At 43.1% G+C, this 15,592-nt stretch overlaps 1 protein-coding gene across 2 annotated transcripts in view; it reads left to right on the top strand.

Annotated features, from left to right (window-relative positions):
• The window catches only part of adcy9b (adenylate cyclase 9b), a 31,499-nt gene extending 17,404 nt beyond the window's left edge, over nt 1–14,095 (top strand). Inside the window, exons 2-10 of one of the 2 annotated variants that reach the window (XM_076753179.1) lie at nt 4,250–4,422; nt 6,048–6,158; nt 6,510–6,766; nt 6,881–6,983; nt 7,621–7,829; nt 8,508–8,679; nt 8,959–9,101; nt 9,263–9,286; nt 9,520–14,095. In XM_076753179.1, coding sequence (XP_076609294.1) covers nt 4,250–4,422; nt 6,048–6,158; nt 6,510–6,766; nt 6,881–6,983; nt 7,621–7,829; nt 8,508–8,679; nt 8,959–9,101; nt 9,263–9,286; nt 9,520–10,882 — 2,555 coding nt within the window. In that variant the 3' untranslated portion in view covers nt 10,883–14,095. The remainder of the gene's footprint in view (nt 1–4,249; nt 4,423–6,047; nt 6,159–6,509; nt 6,767–6,880; nt 6,984–7,620; nt 7,830–8,507; nt 8,680–8,958; nt 9,102–9,262; nt 9,287–9,519) is intronic. The other variant, XM_076753180.1, reaches the window with a different exon arrangement.
• The last annotated feature ends 1,497 nt before the right edge of the window (nt 14,096–15,592 follow it).

Raw genomic sequence — 15,592 nt, forward strand, 5'->3', positions numbered from 1 at the left:
CCAACTCTCCTTCCCTCTCCGTTGCCCTCTTTGTTCTGCTGCTTTTAGTAAACCTCCCTGGGATAGCAGCATTTGCTGCTCAGTCCCACTTGGGCTACAAATGGAATTTGAAAGGAAAGGTGTTGCTTTGAGATAAAAGACTAAAAAGTTTCATATTTATGGCTCCTGTGTCTGTGTGTGTATATCATTTGCTAGTTTTCTCTTCTTCTGTTGCATGTCACAAGGGTAAAATCTGATTTTCTTTTCTTGAATGACAGTTTGGCCTTCCATGCTTTATTCCCTGTTTTTGTGTGCTTTCTTGAATTCAGGACAGTTTAAGGTGGTGTAGCAGCCAGCCTTTTTGTACCTGGCCGTTTGCATTCCAGCTAATTAATTCTCTTTGCTCAGGGCTGATGGAGGCTTATGCCGGCAATGTCTGAAATGACCACTTGTGTGTTGCAGCCACCTTTTTTGTGTATGTTTGTTTGGTGCACCCAACCTCTGCACTGAGCCCCTCTTAGCATCATGCAAAGAGGAGTTCATGGGCGACCATTGTCCCAGAAGAGCTCGGACGTGTGATGAGAAAGCGAGGAGGCGAGGAGTAGAGGTGATGGTGTCATTTGTTTGCAAAGTGCTTTTCTCATGTTGCTGTCCTCTGTCCTGAACAAAGGGACTTGGAGAGGGAGATAATGTGACTGGGCTCTCATGGGGAAAGGTTATCTACTGTTCCCTGTCAGCTGATAGCACAGGACAGGACACTTCAAGTCCTGTAACGCCCAGATGCTTCCACTGATGATGCTATTCAATTAGCCCAGGGTCACCAGAGATGGAGAAAGGCCAACACATGCATGTACCTGCATCACATCACATTGATCGTCGAACAGATGTGCACAGACTGGCAGATGGACAGCAAGACACACACGACTGAAAAGAAACAACAGACATCAACTGGAATTAACAGCATGAAGTTTCTTGACCTTTTTCCCTGCTGCGAGATCTTTAGAGCACAGCTGTATTCTGTTGATGTTGGACCCAACTGAAGTGGACAGTGGAGCCAGCTGTTGGTCAGGCCAGTTTATTAGAGCTGCAATTTACTGCCTGACAACGCTGCAATTTCAGCTGCCAAAAGATTGGGTCGTAAAAGACGAGAGATCGTCCTAGAATAGCAAGGAACGGGCGTACAAACATCTGCAGACACTTGAACTCATGTAACCCCTCATACAGACACACGCAGATAACATACTGTGCGCCATTGCAAGCCCCTGCAGTCAATTTATCTTGCTCTTCTCTTGGCTGTCAGGGCATGTGAAGTGATTCCCTGAAACAAGCTGTCTGAAAACAAGATGCGATCAATCGCATTAACCTGTGAGATTGATGGCCGCGGATTCCCGTTTTGAGCGTGACCCACGTTTCTCTTCCTTAGTCTGACAAAAGAAAAGTACAGAAATGTCTGAAATCAAGCCAGCAGCACATTTATTTTGATATGAGTCAAACATGAAGTGATGGAGAGGGCAGGCCACAGCTGATCTCCTGTCACCTCCCTTAGCTATCAGCTTGCAGTTGTTTGAATTTTGGCCCACTTTTTTCCTCCTGTTGTGTTCACCTCCTGTCCAGTTTTGTATTCATGGATGACATCTTGTTTTTAATTGGCTTTTTATAAGTGCATTTTTTCTTTTTTTTTAAAATATTGGTCCATTATTCTTTCATCCACTATCAAATCTTCTCTGCTCCCTCTGCCTTTCACCCTCTCTCCAGTAATGTGTTGGTGCGCATATTATCTAGCTTGAAAGACTTCATTATCTTTAATAAGCCGTTGCAGTACTGGGGAATAGAGGCTGAATGGTCCAGTGATTTCTGTTTTGGTGGATTTAGCTTAGTCCCCATCTTATACAGTTTTTATTATTACTCAGCAGGCACCATTGCCTTTATAGCAGACGTAGAATTTGCATTCATCGTGACTCTAAATATATTAATAAATAACACAGTATGACTTCAGCTCAAAACGGACATGACTGTCTCTTTGACTCAAACGCTCCCCATCTGACTTGTGGAAATCTCGGAGAACAGACAAGAACAACTCACACCTATACAAATCTCTACCCACAGTCACGGTCAATATGATACATCGTTTGACATTTCTCTGCTGCCTCACATTCATCGCCTCAAGATATCTGTACCTGTGCTACTTACGCAGGTTGAAAGCACACTGTGTGTCTTTTTGTTTCTGAAGTGATAGTGATGCAAAGACAGAAGAAGTGAAACCAGCAGGGAGAAAAATAGCCCTGTTGACCCATGAGCAGAAGCAGAAGTCGTTATATGTCGTGGTGGGAGGCAGGGAAAGATTTGATTAGCAAACTAATGAAATCAGTCAACGCAGTGTCTGTGCACTGCGTGTGTCTGTGTCTCTGGATCTGTCTCGGACACACGGTCACACTCAACGCATTCTCAGAGGCAGTCAAAGCCTCCCCTCACTTTCCTGCTGCCTCTTCTCGCTGCTGTGCCATTCTGCATCACTGGCGCTGGGAATTAGTTCTTTGTTACTGCTGTTTACCGCCCTCATTTCCCATTCCTGAATCCTTGTCCACCTGGCTATCGACCCAGCTACAGCGAAGCCGTCCATCTACACCTCCGCTCGCTTTGTGTATATGTGTTTGACTGGGTGTGTAGGTGGTTGGAGGGGGTGGTTTTTTTTTGTGAGTGTCTCATAATTGCACTTGTGTTTATATCAGTCTCTTTGTATGCATTTATTCTTATTGTTTTGTTGTCTTTTTGTCTGTGTCTTGAGCTGCTTATCTCAGTGTTTGTCCCATAAATTTTGTGTGCAGGTGTATCACTGCAAATGAGGCTGTGTATCCTTGTGTTGTATGTGTGGTCTCTGTGTGAGTGTGTGTGCGTGTCAGAGAGTGCAGCCCCAGGGTGGCTCAGCGCAGGCGAGGCAGTGGCAGGCCTGTCTGAAGTACTTAGGGCAGACAATGCTCAGAGCCAAGGTTGCAGCTTCACTGACAGTTGAATTATGTGGCTAAGCACACGGTCACAGGTACTTACCTATGCTGCTGACATACACATACACACACAGATACCTGTTACTGTGGCTTGTCACAACACAGGGCTGGCAGACAGAGGGGGAAAACATGAAGAGGAGTTCAGTCGTAAACATTTGGGCTCCTTGGGCTCTGGGTAGCCATGTTTTAGGCTGCCAAGCACTGAAAGTGTGTAGACTTTTTTTTCTATCTTGCTTTCTTGGCAAGAGAGTTGGCAACAAAAGCCCAAACAGGAAGTGTGCCATATGTCTGCAGTGGTGATTACAGTTAGCTCTGTGGGAACATCCTGGTGACCCACCGGTCTAAGGCTGCGGAAAAGAAGAAAGAAATGTTACACAGTGTGAAATATGCAGGCTTGCAGGTAAAGCAAGTGAAACACATTTTGTTTAGAAGCAGCTAAACAATTAACAGGGCTTTTCTCCACATTGCCACATTTTGTCATTGTTTTCGGCGAACTGCTCTGTGCAGAAGGCTGAATTTTGGGCTAAAGGTTGCACAAACACACACACACACACACACACACACACACACACACACACACACACACACACATCTTGCAGGAGTGATGGCAATGGTAACATGTTACAAGTGGGAGGACGCAGGTGTTCAAATATTTGGCCCTGGTCTGTTGTGTCTAAAACTGTTACTCTCTCATGGTCACGGGGTCCTCACTTGCATGAACACCACAGAGAGATGCACAGACACCTGTGGCATGAAGGAGTAATTATCTTGGTACAGAAAAAATAGTTTACGAATGATATATGAGAGGAATTCGGCACTAAGAAATGACAGTGGCCAAAATGGCTGCTCATGTCACGCTGTTTGTCTCTTTAGCATTGCAACTTTACTCTGTGGCTCATCTGTCTGATTCGAGAGAAGAGGAAAAACATACAAAATGCACAAGGCCATCACACATCATATTTGTGAATATGTTTATGGAAACAAGAATGACTCAAGCGTATGACCTTGGCTTCCTCAACTGGGAGATATTGATATTCGCTGCTTCCCACTCTCTTGATGCTAGTTTCATGCCAGAACCTGATAATGTAATTCACAGAGGGAACTCATCCCGAGCCTCTGCTGAATCCGAAAACAACCACCAATACCTTCATCCACACAGAGGTGACTAAACCTAACTTAGGCCTGTTCCAGTTTCATCTGATTCTGACAATGGCATCCTCCTCTCTCTCTCTCTTTCTTTCTTTCTTTCTCTCTTTCTGTCTCTCCAGGCCTGAAGACCTACCTGATCTCTGGCAGGAAGATGGAGCCTCTCTCTCACTGCAGCTGCCCTCAGTTGGGGCTGGCTGGGCATGAGCACGCAGATCCTCGAGGCCCCGCTTCCAGGGTGCACACACCTGATGGAGCTCCTGCAGCCTGCACCCTGCCTGCAGACAGTGCTAAGGTGAGTGCCCACTATCTCTGAGATAATTGTATGAAACATCAGCCATGTTGTGGAGGAAGTAAGTATATTTCTGGCATCATTTTCCCTTGTATGTCTGTATTGCCTGAGGAAGAACACTGAGCTGCATGTTCTGCTACAGCGTCTTTGATGTTCTTTTTTTTTTTTTTGCTCTTTGTGTGCTTTTGTTTATGTGGGTGTATTAGAGGCTTTAATAAATATTTTTTGCATGCAAGGAGCTTCCTTTTGTCTTAAGTGGAGGAAGTGAAAAGAAAAAGAATTGCTTTTATCCCTGTCATTACAATGCATCTGAATTTCTCCACGTGTTCCATGTAATCACATGGTTTTCCCTCCTCACTTCTGGTGCACCTGCATGCATGCTCTCCTGTACATACATCCTCCATTTGTTACAGCACCTCAATCCTCCTTCAATCCCTAACACTAAGAATCTGAGAACAAATCAGTGACATCTTACTAACTAGGCAACGAGAAGCACTGCTCTCCCCAGCATAATAATAGCTGACCCATCATCATGTTCTGCTCAGCCACCCCGACCATGTCCATCCACTGTGTCCTCCTTAGCTCTGCCTTCAAGGGAAATTTCTAATTTGCTTCCAAATTGTACCAGTAGGTCATGGACTCACCAAACACATTATTCTCTAATAATTACCCTCAAAACCCTGCTCCACTGTGCCTTATGTTCACCCCAATTAATCCTCCTTTCTCTGTACACATGTGCACCCTGTGATCCCTGCGCAGACCTTTCAGCTCTCTGCCAGGCTAGTCGGAGGGGGGAGGGGTACGTGGAGGAAAAGAAACAGTAAGGAGAGCAGGAGAATCAGTGGGGGTCCTCTGTATAGTAATGAGCTAACTCAAGCCGGGAGACGGAAAGCCCTTCTCAGGTCTCTCTGCCTTCGACTGATGACTCCTCCGTTAAGAGCTTTTCATCTACTGCATGGCTCTCACACAAATCCAGATATGGCTCACGCTGAAGGATCATTTTCAGGGATCTTTAAACAGGCTTAATGAGATTTGAGTGTGTGACAGGATTTATAGGGCAGGTGTGGTAATAAATGTTTGCACGTTTAATGTGGGCACACAGTGTGTGCTATCTCTCCACGCTTCCATTACTGTGTATAGGGTGTGTGCTCTGGCATCTCAGTGCACAGTATTTGTACATGTCAGTGTCATTCATAGCACAACTATCACACAGATTTCCTCTCTCTTTCAAAAGGAGGAGTGTGATGGAAGTATAGACCTTGAGCCTGTGTAGACCTCCTCTACACCTCTTGTTTACTCTCATCTCCCTTTCCATTTCTCTGTGACTGCTGTTGCTGCTCTTGTTAGCGATGTCTACATTCAAATTAATAATATAAAGCCAATAAAAGACTTGTAAGACTTGTCACAGCCTTCCCAGTTTCTGATGTCACAGATGCACGTGCTCTTGAATCTCTCCTTTGTCATTTTGTCATCCGGCAAGACTCTTGATCTCGATCGTTGCCATCTTTTCATGTTTTTCTCTGCTGCTTTCCTTGATCTGCGTCTCACAGTTTATTCATTCTCTTTCTTCTTTCCTGCCTCCATATGCTGCATCCCCCTCCATATCATCACCCTCTACCTCCCTGCAGTCTCCCTGTCTATCCTGCAGTGTGGTCCTGATACCAGGGGAGGAACAGGTTCTGGAGGAAGGAGAGGTGCGCAATGGCTGCCACGATGACCACAAGACCACCAGCACCAAGGTTAGCCTGCTGTTGTTGCCTGAACCAAACAGATTAGACTTTATTTATCTAAGATGTGTTTATACTATATTTAAGTAGTTATTTTTCCATCAAATATTGTGGCATCATGAAGCAACTGGGGTTACATTTACTGAGGCGCAGCAGCAAAAAGAAGGACTCAAAAGTAGTTCAAAGAAATAGAACTCCATGAGTCCCAGATAAAGTGTGCCACAGACACATGCATTTAAATTGGTGTGACTGTAGCTTTATATTTATTTATTATTGCCGACCTGTTTCCAAAGCAAATATCCATTATCAAAACTTCCTTTTTTTGTAAATTCAGGTCTTCTCTCTCCCTTCTCTTCACCTTAGGACTCCTCAAATCTGAAGTGTTCCCCAGCGGTTTCTGCAGGGCGTAGCCCAAAGGCTCTGAACGGCCTGCTCAGTCCTCAGCTGGGGGCCTTGAACAACAGCCAGACGTCACTGTGTGAGATGCTGCAGGAGAAGGAGAAGAAGACGTGGAGTGGAGGAGCTATGGGCATGGACCACTCAGCGCTCATCCCTCTTCGCTCCAAGAACTTCAGGGAGAGGAGTGACGCTCACTTTGTGGACGTTATCAAGGAGGACAGGTTGGAATGATCTAAATCTATAATATGTATCTGAATATAATGCGCAGTTGCTAATGTTTGACTTGAGCATTTAAAACCATAATTTCCACTGACTGTCCTCTGTGCCTGCGACAGCCTTATGAAGGACTACTTCTACAAACCTCCCATAAATAAGCTGAGCCTCACCTTCCTGGAGAAGAGTCTGGAGTCTGCCTACCGGATAAGCTACCAGGAGGAGGTGTGTGTGTGTGTGTGTGTGTGTGTGTGTGTGTGTGTGTGTGTGTGTGTGTGTGTGTGTGTGTGTGTGTGTGTGTTCGTGCATGACATAATGGTGCCTCTATGCCTTTGTGTTTAACGAGTGCACATGCAGATGTGCATGTCTAACTTTATCCACGAGTGCTGTGAGCTTACCCTGCTCGTCTCAGGTCTGTCTGTGATCTGACATCGTTCAGACTTTTTCAGCAGTCAGAGAAAAGCAGTGTTTTCATCTCATCTCTGCCGTCCGCGTCTGTGAGCGTGAAATGAACGAGTTTTTTTCATGCACGTCTTTCCACCTGTTTGTGTTTCTCTGCGTGTCTGCGTCTTGTCTGGAAAGCCTGTTTGCACTGCGTTTTGACCAGACCGGTCAAGACTGCGGCAAAGAGAAATCACTGCAGGACCTTAAAACTAGTTTTGTATGAGGTTGTGATGTCCTCTGCTGGTGTAAACTCAGAAGTGCATTTCCACGCTCACAACTGCAACTGTGGTTACATCGATAAGTCTAGAGTCTGAATTACTATTTAGTGGTATGGTTATTTACATTCTTGTATTTTTTTGATTGTTTATTTTTGCTATGCTTTTGTCTGTTTGTCCCTCCCCCTCTCTTTCCCTCCCAGGTGGAAACCCAAGCCGTAGTGCAGACTTTTGCCAGTCCAACATTCAGTTCATTCCTGGACATGCTGCTGTGCTGTTCTGTGTTTCTGGCTCTCTCACTGGCCTGTTTCCTTCGACCACTTGTCACCCAGCAGAGTCTGTCCACACCGGCACTCACTCTGACAGTTGTAGCCACACTGTTGGAGGCTCTGGCTCTGCTGTTTGCTGTACGGTAAGATAGTGAATACAGAGTAGGGGTCTTAAACTACAGGCCCATTGGACAGATCCAGCCTGCAATACAATGTCACATGTTTTGAATTTATTGTTTAATTTTTTGGTAGTTTAATGAGAGTACTCAATTCATTTAAAGGTAAAATCACAGCATAAGAATGGTCTTTTCTTCACATTTGGCATTTAGCAAACTGCACAGAACTGTACAGATTATCATCACCTCCTTAAAGTCATTAAGGGTGCTAATTTACATGATAATCACATGGGCATATTGTTGGTGGGTATGTTATTTCTGCTGTCTTGCTGCTTGTTGTGCTCAGCTCTAAGTATATTTAAAATCTATTGAGGCAGTTGGAAAGCAGAGAGAGAAAGAAGGACAAGGGGAGACACAGGAGAGGAGATGTTGACACAGATACTTATTTGGTTACCAGGTGACAGGAATTATTAGAAATAAGGGTCCTGGAGCAAAAACCCCAGATTGCGTTAGTGGGTGCCCTGATATTCAGTCCACATTGATCTATGAAATGAATAGGTCTTGTTTACTGACCCGGGGTTTGTGTTCATGCACTGAGGTTGGGATTGGGATTAATCAGGACACTCAAGTATCAGATAAACACTTCTTTAGTATTATCTCATATAGTCCGTAAGTCAATCACAGCTTCCTGTTTTTTCTCTCCAGGATGGCTTTCTACTTGGACAGTGTGCTGAGTTGCACTCGGGTGTTGATGAGAGCGATCTCAGGCTGGGTAGCACGCCACTTAATCGGAGCCATCCTGGTGTCCCTGCCCACTTTGGGTGTCTTCTCCCATGTCACCTGTGACATGCATCTCTCCACCCAGGTGGACTTTCAAGTTTAATATTTTTCTATGTTTAAGGGTGCTGAAAACTAGTATTGTTATTTGGTTGCAGGCCTCGTAGCAGATTTACTCTCTCTCATTCAGTTTGAAAAGCACCTCATCTGTAGAGCCACCGTGCTCGTAAAAATTCCTTCTAAACTAAATTATATTCAGCATATGTCTGTCAGTTGTGCAGGATGTTAATTTAGTTTACAGTCAGTTTAATCTATGTGATAATGTGATAGTGTTATGGGCTCTCTTGACTAATGACTCTGTACCCTATATTTTCCGCAGTTCACCATGTTCATCTGCTGCGCTGTCATCATAGCTATCATTCAGTACTGTAACTTCTGCCAGCTCAGCTACTGGATGCGCTCAGCTCTGGCGACTTTGGTGGGACTGGCACTGCTTGCCTTGCTCTTCAGCTCCCCCTGCAGGTATGACAGACTGAAGAGACAATTAAAGGCAATCACAGCTTGTCCAAAGATTTGTAGAAAGTGTGTTCAGTAATCGTGTAGATATAATGTGATATACGTTGGATTGTGCTGGATTTCTAACTGCTCTTTAATTAGTGCTACTCGTGTTTCATCTCTTCCAGTGTTGCTAAGAGTCTGTTTTTCTGGTAAGTACAATAATTATTGTTAGCGTCATGCTTACTTCTCTTTGGTAGACACTTGCTGCTAATCGCTCTTGTGTGTTGCCTGCATGATGCACAGTGGAATTCTGGTTGGGGGTGCAGGCAACTTATGCCAAAAAACGTCCATAGTTTTGCTGGTTACTTACAGCTATAGAAGCTCCAAATTTATCGTTTCACCCTTCTGTTTTAATATTTTCTTGCACTTCTTTCTCCTCAAGGTCGGATGGCTGGAACAGTAACAGCAGCAGCAGCAGCAACAGCAGCAACAGCTCCATCATCATGTTTGACAACCCAGCAGACCCAGACCCACAGCCCCACCCACTGGACCTGCTGGGCCCCGAGGCCTGCGTGGCCTTTTTCCTGCTCCTCCTCCTGGTCTGGTTCCTTAACCGTGAATTTGAGGTCAGTCACCGCCTGCATTACCATGGCAACGTAGAGGCTGATCAACACCGCATCAAGATCCAGAACATGAGGGACCAGGCCGACTGGCTGCTTCGCAATATAATCCCCATCCATGTGGCCGAGCAGCTGAAGGTCACCCAGAGCTACTCCAAGAACCACGACAATGTGGGTGTAATATTTGCCAGTATTGTTAACTTCAGTGAGTTTTATGAGGAAAGCTATGAGGGAGGTAAGGAGTGTTATCGGGTCCTCAACGAGCTAATTGGAGACTTTGATGAGCTGTTACGGAAGCCTGCCTTCTCAAATATTGAAAAGATCAAGACCATCGGTGCCACGTACATGGCAGCAGCAGGACTCAATGCACAGCAGTGTGCAGATGCGGCACATCCTCATGCCCACCTCCGTGCTCTTTTCGAATTTGCCCTGGAAATGATGCGGGTGGTGGACGACTTTAACAAGAACATGCTGGGCTTTGGCTTCAAGCTACGCATTGGGTTCAATCATGGGCCTCTCACAGCGGGGGTGATTGGCACCACGAAGCTCCTCTATGATATCTGGGGCGACACGGTCAACATCGCCAGCCGCATGGATACTACGGGTGTGGAGTGTCGTGTTCAGGTCAGCGAGGAAAGCTATTGTGTGCTCAGCAGCATGGATTATGAGTTTGATTACCGTGGCACAGTTAACGTCAAAGGCAAAGGTCAGATGAAGACCTTCCTCTACCCTAAGAGCAGTGACAGTGGCCCCGTGCCCCAGTACCAACTCTCAGTCTCACCAGAGATCCGAGCACAGGTGGATGGAAGCATTGGGCGCTCACCCACTGATGAAATCACCAGCATGGTCCCCACAACCAGTGTAAATGCAAGCAGTACCACTACTATGGTACCCAGTGCCAGCGCTGGTTCCTCTACTACCACAGGGCTTAGCCATGAGAAAGAGGCGGACAGCCGTGAAAGACGTCCCTCTACAGAGACCTCTCATGCCAGGCGATCTACGTCTCACAGTGGCATGACATGTACACCTGTTACCAACCAAGAAGGACCTCCTCCTTCTACAAATAACAAACAGCTCATCATCTCATCCTCAGTCCAACAAAATACTCCCCAAAATTTCACAGCAGTGTCCCAGAAAGACAAGGACAAATGCGGGGATGATGTTGGAGAGTTAACCAGACTTTAAGAATTTGTTAATGTGGCACTTTTATCAGAAATCCTCTACCCTTTAAGCTCTTGTTCTTGCTGGTTGGTATTGGAGGCATCGCTGTACAAATTCGGTCCTAACCCAGGTGGACTCAGAGAGAAAGACCCACAGGCCTCTTCTCTGCATCAGCCAGGCAGCAGGGTGTTTGTAGTCTAAATCTGATTGGCTGATATTATCAGTGGAGGGTACTAGCTGGACCACAAAGTGAGTGTCAGGCAGGAACAAACAGGAAATGGGAAAACATGATGGCTGACTCTGAACCTTCTCTTGCCTGCTACAGATCCCATCGTTTCCCATTAACTTACTTGATTATCTGTACACCTTTAATCTTAATTGTTTCTTTCATATGTCTTTTAAGTGCCTTTAGGATAGAATAATGTGTAGACTAAGCCTTTTTTGAGTAAGGGAATAATAACATAAAGGGAAAACTGTAAATAAGCTAATTTTTTGCAAAAAAAAAACCGCTTTGCTTTTGTTACAATTTTACTTTGTAAACTATGTTTTGCTATGATATTTTGCCTTTTATCAAAGAAGAGCTCAGCAAGCTGACCTTACATAATGAAAGTGCTACAACATGAGGAGAATCACAATGTATGTCAAGCGAAGGGAAAATAAGACGTTATCTGCACTAGAATGCGGCAGAGCCTGTTTCCATGTTCTTCATGAAAACCAGAAAACTTTTCATGAAAGTCACAGCGGAGACTAATCAGTACAGGCTCTGGGCAGAGGAGGCCGAGCTGTGTGTTGTTTGAGTGTATTTGCATGCAAACAGCGCGTGAGTGTGTGTGTGTGTGTGTGTGTTTGTATGTGTCTGTGCAACGAGGACATGCAGGGTTTAATGAGGAGAGGTGCCGATGAGTTACTCGAGCGACTTGGTGAAACAGCAGGATGACAAACAGTTTGGGAACGCAGTTGGAAAAACAATCTTGGCTGCTGATGTGGCAGCTTTTCTCTGGCCTTGCTTAAGATCTTTGTAATGCCTCAGTACTGAGGCAGGATGGTCTCAGCTACACTTAATCATGCGCGCTTACAACAACAGCAGCGTAGATGAGGCTAACTGTTACTAGTGTTCATGTCCTCCCCCACGATCCAGTCTCTTATGGGAACTCAAGCTGTGATTAGTGTTGATGAGTATTTAGATGGATCCTTCAAGGCACTGCTGTACCTGTAGAGTGTCTTTAGCTGTGACCGTAGACTGATTAGAGAAAACAGCTGCCTAGATTTGCTATGGATTACACTGTGTGTTAGTTAGTGCTTATAAGAAATGGATAATCAAAGTGGAATGTCACAAAATCAAAACTAAATGTGTTTTATTGTATTTGTAGTCACACAAAACTTGAACCATTCACATGAAGTTCCCTTCTCTGGTTTCTATGATTTGAAAGACATTTGAAACAGCTGGACACAGCAGCTGCTTCATAACTTTCAATGGCATGGCAGTGCGCCAAATGTATTTCATATTAATCCCTTTAGGTGTTTTTTTTTTACTTCATTACTATATTTTCTCTGTGTCACTGTTTCGAAGCAAAAAGGATTGTGTGCTCAGAGGCAAAAAAGTTTTACCACGAAATCCACTTCAGTGTCTTATTTTTGACATTTTAAATACAACACATTAACTTAGTATTTTTAACTGCATTTCATCATCAGTACTTTTAAGTAATAAAGCAAACAAGACAAATATTGCAGAAAAACAAAGAACCAATCTGCCTTCTTTTACTGTCCAATGATTTATTCCAACTGCCGCATCTAATATTACCCTAATACTTAAATAGTTGCTTTTTCTGTGCGTGAAAGTAGGGTAGCTTGTGCCTTTTTACACTGAACTTGATTTTTTTCACTCTCTGCTTTAATTTCTTAAGACTATTTCTTAAAAGCTGACGGTATGCAACGTGCATAAGCAGGAGAATGCTTGCTTTTGTGCTTAAATCACGTTTCATTTTGTTTCAAGTTTTCTAAGGTCACAAAGTTTTGATAGTGCCTTTTCTTAATCTGTACAATTAAAAAAAAAAAAAAAAGCGTACCAAACACATTCAACATTAATTGGCCTTATTGCAGTTTCTGAACTCCCGTTTATTTGGCGCTCCATTGTGTGCTGTATTTATAGCTTGGATGGAGTTAGGTTGTTTTAAATGCAATAATAAGAGTTAACATTGGTTACCTTCTTTACGCTTATGAGCACACAACCCTTGCATCAGCCCCATATTTATGTTTATTACACTACAATAAAGGGATGCTTATAGTTATTGTTGTTATTATCCAAGGTTAAGTGCTTAATAGAGTTCATGATACTTGAGTGTCTGGTATAGCATATAAGCTACATTTCTTTTTTTCCACTTCTGACAAGCTCTTTTGAATAATGTGGTTTTTTATGAACTGTAAACATTTTTCTTCTGGGTTAATATTACATGTTGGACAAACAGGAGCAGTGAGATAGAGGTGTCGGCTCGCATTGTTTTTTCCTCCTTTTGTCTCAACGCAAGCTTAAACGTGGATTTGGTTTGATTTGTCGAGATGTGAGTGACATTCTGAACCAGCAGAATGGCACGCTGAGGAAACTTTTGACGCCAAAGAATGTCATTGCCATCTTTTTGTGTTATATCCTATCACCTACTTAATTTGCAGGTTGTGTTGTGCACGTTCAAGAAAGGTCATTTATATATCCACTGTTAAAACACATTTGCACAAATAACTCGCTTTTTATGTAAAGTATGCCTTTATATTGTATAGCATCTGAGCATTTTCTATTATTTATATAAGCGCATGTACCAGAGTATTTAATAGTCTAAAGAACTGGGTAATTTTAACAGTGTTGGAATAATACTTGTGTGTTCGTTTGCCTGCATGTGTGTAAAAAAAAAAAAAATGTACGAGTGTTTGTAAAACTGTGCGGTCGTGTGTGTTGTCGAGGGGATGTTCTAATCTTAGGAGGGATAAGACCGGGACATTTTAGTCAGCTTCATCATCTCAGAAAGTATGACATGCTAGAAGGTAAGGCTTCAATCAATACAGATTCCCTTTTTATAATTTAAACTGACCGAGTACCTGCAGACACTACTAGATGTCTGCAGAAGGCAGTATGTCAGTAGTCTGCTACAGCAAGTTTTCATGAACTGTCGCTTTCTTTGAAAGTGTTTTTGTATATAGCACGCTAATAGGTATGCAAGTGAAGGTTAAAATTGAATAAAGTCAGTTGCTGGGAAATGTTGTCCAGTTGAATTCATAGCCTGTACACTACATCTGGTTCTGTATTTGCCAATGGTGGACTGTAACCAAGTACATGTTCACAAGTACAAACAACTTTGAGGTACTTCTTCTTAAACTGAGCATTTGTGTTTTCTGCTGTTTTGTACTGTTTGAATTTTATACTACTATATACTACTCCTTTGCCTTACTTTTGCAGATTAAGATGTCTTGTACAAAACAATAATCAGTTCACATGTCAAACATGAAACATATAGATGAAACCACCCAACACATAATATAAAGTTGTTTAAACTGGCTCCACCTAAAATCTGCTGCAGCATCAAATGCTGCTTACATGTTAATGAATCAGCAATTGTTGGCTTATGAGATATATAACAAAATAAAAGGGACAGTGATGCTGCATAATGAGTACTTTTACTGTCAGTAATTGTAGTAGGCCTGCAATGTGCTCTACAGTTATTATTTGTGAATTTTTATTTGTTCATAACCAGCCAAGCTGTGCGCAGTATGGCCACATCTGACCTTTGCTTTGTAAACACAGATTTGCACACACACTGTACATAAATACTCATGAAAATATGTGACTGTGGCAGATCTGAATAGAATGTTATACTCATGTAATGTATTATTATGAGGATGTGGAATAATGTGGAGTTCACAAAGGGGTTAACTCAGATGGTTTATTCAGATGTCTGGGCAAAAAGTAGAAAAGTAGCAGTGCCATAGTATAAAAAAGTCTTGAATTCAAAATTATACTTGTATAAAAATACAGCAGAAGTATTAGCAAAATGTAAAGTATTAAAGGTGAAAGTGCTCATAATGCAGAAATGCACCAACAGAATGTTACATTATTTTCTATTTTTGTGTGATTGTTATTGACGCTTTAACCTGCGAACAGCATGTTAATTGTGTATTTTTACAAAGTGCAGCCAATTTTTACTACTTTATATTCTTTATATTCTATTGGGGAAGTTTGATATACAGCAATGCTCACATGTTTCAAGCTGATCATATGCTTTGTTTGCAGAGTTTGTACAGCTGTTAGAGTAAAAAGTACAATATTTCCCTCTGCAATGTAACAGAATAGATGTATAAAGTTGCATAAAATGGCAATAATCTAGTACAAGCACCTCAAAATTGTACCCTGCAGTACTTTAATATAGGCCTACTTGGTTATTTTTTACAACCACATGTAACATGATAGGAGCAAATACAAATATAGGACAGCCTCGACAATTGGCATTGTTCTTCTTTTCCTCTGAAATGCGTATTTTCTATGTTATAGTCGTGACCGCGTTGTGTTTGTAAAGTTTGAAGCAGGTTGAACAGAGTAAATATATATATTTTTTTATTCCTTCCCTTGAGGCAACTTCACGTACGTGCACATGACGCACGGTGGGACACAGGTTTACGTCAGGGCGTCGCAGCGCGACACCTCCCCCTCCTCCCCCCACAGTCTAGCTGGGCAGAAAAAAAAAACTTTTT

The sequence above is a fragment of the Chaetodon auriga genome, chromosome 16 (assembly GCF_051107435.1).
Source record: "Chaetodon auriga isolate fChaAug3 chromosome 16, fChaAug3.hap1, whole genome shotgun sequence".
In the NCBI taxonomy this organism is placed as follows: Eukaryota; Metazoa; Chordata; class Actinopteri; order Chaetodontiformes; family Chaetodontidae; genus Chaetodon; species Chaetodon auriga.